General features: G+C 48.1%; 1 protein-coding gene across 3 annotated transcripts in view; it reads right to left on the bottom strand.

Annotated features, from left to right (window-relative positions):
- Positions 1-2,497: 2,497 nt before the first annotated feature.
- Positions 2,498-6,000, bottom strand: part of TEDC1 (tubulin epsilon and delta complex 1) — a 69,661-nt gene continuing 66,158 nt past the window's right edge. For all 3 annotated transcript variants that reach the window (XM_075330968.1, XM_075330970.1, XM_075330969.1), the window contains exon 8: positions 2,498-2,868. In XM_075330968.1, the coding sequence (XP_075187083.1) occupies positions 2,530-2,868 (339 nt within the window). In that variant the 3' untranslated portion in view covers positions 2,498-2,529. The remainder of the gene's footprint in view (positions 2,869-6,000) is intronic.

Genomic DNA, 6,000 nt, shown 5'->3' with positions numbered 1-6,000 from the left:
ATATACAGTAATGGTCAAAAGTTTGGACACCTGTTCATGTAATGGTTTTACTTGTTCTTATTGGAATGTGCACATTTCAAATTCAGACTGAAAGCTGCAAAACCAAGATGGGACATATGGAAACAAGGAGTAAAAAAAAAACATGCGTAAGACATAATATGTAAACATACATAATATGTAAGACATATGTAAACCTTAGATTTCTTAAATTACTATATTTTCCAGATTATAAGATGTACTTTTCCCCCCCAAAACTGGGGGGGAAATGGGGGTGCATCTTATAATCTGGATATGGCTTACCAGGATGACGGTGGTGGAGCAGGGTCAAAGGAGGCAGGGTGGGGAATACTCAGTTTGGAGGAAGGGGTGTTACTACAGTAGATGGAGGGTCGGTGTTACTGTGGGCACGGGGGTGTCGCGGTTGCGGGCACCGTTGATCTGCCGGCGTGCTGCTGGCTCCATTGAACCATTGGCGGTTGATGCGATGAACCTCAAAAAAATGTCTTCGGGGGCCAATCTGTGCATGCGCCGCCTCCGTGGCCATTTTCTTGAAGTCCATCACGTGAGTGGAGCCCACAGCCCGAACAATGGCGTCCCCCGCCGAGACACCCCCGAGCCTACAGCATCGCCGGCCCTCCATTCACTGACCATTCTGACCAGCGACATCCCCTCCTCCAAGCCCGCAGCATCGCCGACCCTGCCTCCTGTGACCCTCCTGAGCAGCTCCACCAGCGCCGTGCCGCCCTAGTGATCTAATATAAGACACACTAGGATTATAAGACGGACCTCATTTTAACATTAAAAACTATTTTTTCCTAATTTCCTCCTATAAATTTGGGGTGTGTTTTTTAAAACGAAAAATTTGGTACCTCTTTTTATCTGATGACAGCTTTACGCCCCATCACTCTCAAACCACTTCATCAGAGTGTCACATGGAACGGCTTCCCAAAGGCTTGAAGAAGTTCTCAGTGGTGCTGAGAACTTTGTTTGTTGCTTTCTCTTCACTCTGTGGTCCAACTCATCCCAAGCCACCTCAATTGGGTTGAGGTTGGATGATTATGGAGACCATATCACATGACGCAGCCTCTTCCCCATCCTTCTTGGTCACTGTAAGGGACATCCTGAGATATGATGAGAATTATGACATTTAGTCATGTCAGTCAGCTACTCCATGATGTTGCCCCCCCTCCCTTCCTGCTGCTTGGAGACCAGGCAAATGTAAAACTCAAGGTGTCAAAATCCAATTAGGACAGCTCTTGAACCAGTACACCCCCTGCGGAGTGAATTGCCCTACACAGGAGATGGGAGGGGGAGCTTCAGGTTTATAACCTAACTTCAAACGTCTCCTCCAGGCAATTCGGAACCGGCAGAAGAGTTTCGATATTGGGGCGGTACATCGCCCCCACAAACAAGACAGGCATATTTTCATATTCCTGAGGGACAGACGCACGTAACACATTTCGGCAAAACTGTATGATGTGCGTAGCCCTCCATAATTAATAACTGGCCACAGGAAGCCCACAGGACTCTCATATTTCCTATCAAAATAGAGATCAATTCACAACAACAAAAATGAGGGTCATATCTTCTGTGTGAGAAGCTCGGGGGCAGAGCTAGGCTGGGAAATATAACGTTAGATTATTCTCAGCTAGCAGCAGGGGGAGGGAATTCCCAGCCAGGATGATGTCACGAGGGGGGGGGCGTATGAGCCCAAGAAAGAACAGATAAAAGTTAGGCACAGGGATCTGCGCATCGTCTTTACTCGGGGGTCATGCGTACGATACACATGTGAGGAAGTCCATAAAACCCGGGTCAAACGGCGCCCCCCTGTGGCCAGACGCATAAGATAACTGGTTGATCTGACTCTGTTTGTGACCACGTCTTATCTGTAGATGTATTCTGACATTATATATTCTGTAAATTCCATATTGTATACATTGTAGCATCTAGTGTGTCCTTAAGGCGATTGAATATTTAGAATTTAATCTTGGGCTGTTCTGTTATCTCGATCCTGAATTCCACGTCTGTGGGCTCAGCGTAACAGTTATCGTAATAGATTGGTGGCAGCGAGTTTATGCCAAGGATCATTGTGGGGCAACCAGTGAGATCTGGGGAGGATTAGATATATTCCGCCCGCAGGAGTCGGGGGGGAATATATAATACCTTACTCTCAACGGGAACCCTTCAATCATCGGCATAGTAGAATAGCAGCCCCCTTGCTTATTGTCGGGCAATTCCATAATTGGCCTGACTATAAGACGGGCGCTAGAGAGCGAGTCACGTGCTCTGTCTGGTGGAGAGGGGGGGTGTATCTTCCACTTCCTCCCCCTTTTTCTGACAGTCACATAGCCCTTATATAGGCTAGAGAGGTTTTGGATCCTGTTGCAACACAAATGATGGTCCCAGATGGGATGGAAACCGCTGCAGAATGAACAAATCAAAACTTTTGATTGATGGCTGTCAGATAGGAAATGTATCACAAATGTACACAACTGACTTGACAATACATAACATCATTTATTATAAAAATTAACCCTTTGCTGGAGGAATACAAATAATCCCTTCCAGCTCTTCGCCAATGTCGTCCAGCCATTTCCTGCACTCATCTTGTAGCCTGTGATACTCTGCTTCCATTTTCCGTATGTCGGCTTGTAGACGTTTCGTCACCTGAGTGACGTGGACGTCGTTAGTAGACCACTCCTTATTTACAGACGTCTGAGGCTTGTGTTCTTTAAGAAGGAGTTGATATGAGCCGTGGATATCTTTGGCTTCTGCACCCCGAGGCTTAATACGTTCCATTTTCTGTTTTACCTCTTGCTTTATTTTCGACAGTTCCTTTTCACCAAATTCTGTTTCAGTTTCTTTAATCTGTCAAGTGCAGCATGGAGACAATACAGAAGAGCGAATGAAAAGTAATTCTACAATTAAAAAAATGAAAACTACGGGCTTTATGCCATGAAAATAACTCTTGGTTGAATGGTAAACCTGCCTACGCCGGCAGCATTGTAAATACTCCGAATGGAAATGATTAGTAATAGAGATCATCCGCCTGATAAACAAAATGTCATTTACACTTGCTGAATGTAAATCCCCCGCACTCCGTGCTGGAGGTGCGCTGGAACCAAGAGAAATTTCCGATCATAAAAAAAAAATAAAAAAAAAATAAATTGGGAAATTTCAAGTCCTTTTTCAGAAATATCTTTTTCTGCACTAACATAGGACATCTTTAAAATTCCTTTCTTGCTCTTTTTTTTGTTTATTTCTTACATGTTCCCTTCTCAAAATCTTTCATTTTTAAGTGTGCAAGTTTAGGCCAAAGTCTTTAAAAATGTACAATGACTTATTTTATGTGAACACTGACAAGCAAAAGGGTAACAATGTTTTGCCCTTTTGTCTTTCAGGATGCACAGCTATCCATGTCGTGATGTGCTCTTAGATCATTCCTCATACCTTATGTGCCCGTGTGCACGTCCTTATAGGAATACAGACCATGTGTAAAATCCAGAAGGAGGTAGAGAAAGGTGGCCCTCATTGACATCCAAATGCGGTATTTTATTTTTTCATATGAGGAGGGGGTACAAATGGAGAGGGAGGATGAGGAGAAGCTTACAACACCGGACAACGGAGAGCCGTTTCGCACTCCTTGTGCTTTAACGGGTCCTATGAACCACAGGAACTGTTGAAGCACAAGGAGTGCGCGAAATGGCTCACTGTTGTCTGGCGTTGTAAGTCTCTCCTCACCCTCCCCTTCCACATATGAAAAAATAAAATACCACATTTGGATGTCGATGAATGCTGCCTGCTACCTCCTTCTAGATCATACATAAATGTGACTTGCAACTATTTAGCATAGGAATAGTTATGCAGATTCTTGTCATGTCACTGTATTGTTACCGTTTTGCTCCTAGTGGTGGAAAAATCTTATTCTTCCTTTATACTACAAATTACAACCTGTTCTCGCATTCCCTAATACCTCAGTGTATTATTAGGTTGATTCACAAAAAGTCACTTGAATCGAGGATCAGCCATGAAGGTTTCCCAAGAAAAGAGAAATAGCTTCTCGATACAGCTCGATACTCGGTCAAGAAACTGCATCATGTGAAGCCATGACAGTGGGAAGAATATGAAATGAAGTCCGTCCATCCATTCAAAGGCCAAAAGGAGGATGTCCAGGCAAAATATCGGAGTCATCAAGTCGGCTCATCACAAGGTCTATCAGTTTTGGAGAGACAAACCCGGCAGTGGAGGCGGCTCATATGCTTCATAATAGTGACATCACAGACGTCCATGCAAACACTGCACAAAAAAAAGTTACACGAGTCTGGAATGGCAGCCCGAAAAAAAGGGAAGACGTCTTGGCTTCAATAGCGTCATAGGTCCAGTTTGACAAGAAAGAAGGAAGAGTGGATAATAGAAGATTGGAAACGGTTGATTTGCAGCAATGAGACTAAAGTCAATACACGCCTCTGATGGGAGGAAATGGGTCTGGAAGAAAAAAGGGAAAAAGGGGCGAATGGATCGAGAAAGACTAAATTACGTACGGTAATGGGATTTTCCTGAGTCCACGACAGCACCCACGAGAGAGGGATCCGCCCCCTTCAGGACAGGAAACCTACAGATAAAAAGGGGCGGTCCCGCTCCCTCATCAGTTGGTTGCAGAGAACGGGAGAGGAACCGCCAATGAATTAGTAAACAAAACAGACAAAACCCAGGACTCCGAAGCGTGAAAAAACAAACAAACAAGGAAGGGCAGGGGTGTAAAGGGTGCTGTCGTGGACTCAGGAAAATCCCATTACCGTAAGTAATTTAGTCTTTTCCTTTCGTCACGACAGCACCCACGAGAGACTTAGAGAGAACACACACTGAGGGCGGGATAACCGTGTAAAGGGCCAAGCCTTCGAAACGGAAGGCCAGCGGAAGAACAAAAGGGTCAGCCGGCAGAGCCCGGAAAAGGTGGAAGGAGAAGACCAGGCCGCAGTCTTACAATACCGTCGATGAGACACCTGCCACGGCCACCAAAGAGGAGGCCACCGCCCAAGGGAACGATCCGTCACCGAGGAGGTCAGAGGAACTTGCTTCACCACAGATGCGAGGGAAAACAGCATCCTACAGCCAACGGGGCAAAGGAACGACACGCCACCGGAGGACCTCAACCGGAATCCTGAAAGACAAAAAACAAAGACCTATCCTACCGCCAAGGGGCCGACCGAGCGACCCAGGGGAGAACAGTGCCCCCCCCATGCCTATGTTGCGAAACGAAGGAAGGGAGAAAGAGCACGCGACTGCAGGGAAACAGGGACGCCACCCCGGGCAAGAAGCCGGGTCTGCCACAAGAACAATCCGATCCGGAACCCCCAAGGAAGGGAGGACCAACGGACAGGGCCCGACGGTCGCGAACACGCCCGGCAGAAGCAAGGGCGACGAAGAGGCGGGGGCCAGGGACAGCAACGGACCGGACGAGGAGGAGAGGGGCTCGAAGGGTGCAAGGGTCAGGGCGTCCAACCCCAGAGCAAGAACCCAGGGAGGAGCGCCGGGGACACGGACCCACCGGCTGCGGCCACCAGCCGTAAGGAAGCGCACAACCCCTCAAAACCCGCAATATGGGAATTGAACAGGGTGCCCCGGCAGAAACAGGCACCCGGAGGGGACCGACCGAGAGACCCAAAACCCCTCCCGACCGGAGAACGCCAGAACAGAGGACATCGGGACCACAGCAGCCGAGAAGTCAGGAAGGGAGGCAAGGAAGAGAATCCACAGCCGACCATAAGGTCGGGTGCGGACTGGTGGCCAACAGCGCAGCAAGGACGGGAAGGCAGTAACGCCCCTTCAAAAAGCACGCCGGCAAGTGGAGTCCCGTGACGCGGGGAAGCAGTAAGGAACACCTGAGCCCGGACCTCCCGCCGCCCCGAGAGAGGGAGCCGCCCAGCGAGGACAGGAAACCAGTCCGAAAAGAAGGGCGGCACAACACCCCCCCCCCCAATCACGTCTGGGGGCAAGACT

This window comes from Anomaloglossus baeobatrachus, chromosome 12 (assembly GCF_048569485.1).
Source record: "Anomaloglossus baeobatrachus isolate aAnoBae1 chromosome 12, aAnoBae1.hap1, whole genome shotgun sequence".
NCBI lineage: Eukaryota > Metazoa > Chordata > Amphibia > Anura > Aromobatidae > Anomaloglossus > Anomaloglossus baeobatrachus.
This window is presented reverse-complemented; position numbering and strand designations above follow the sequence as displayed.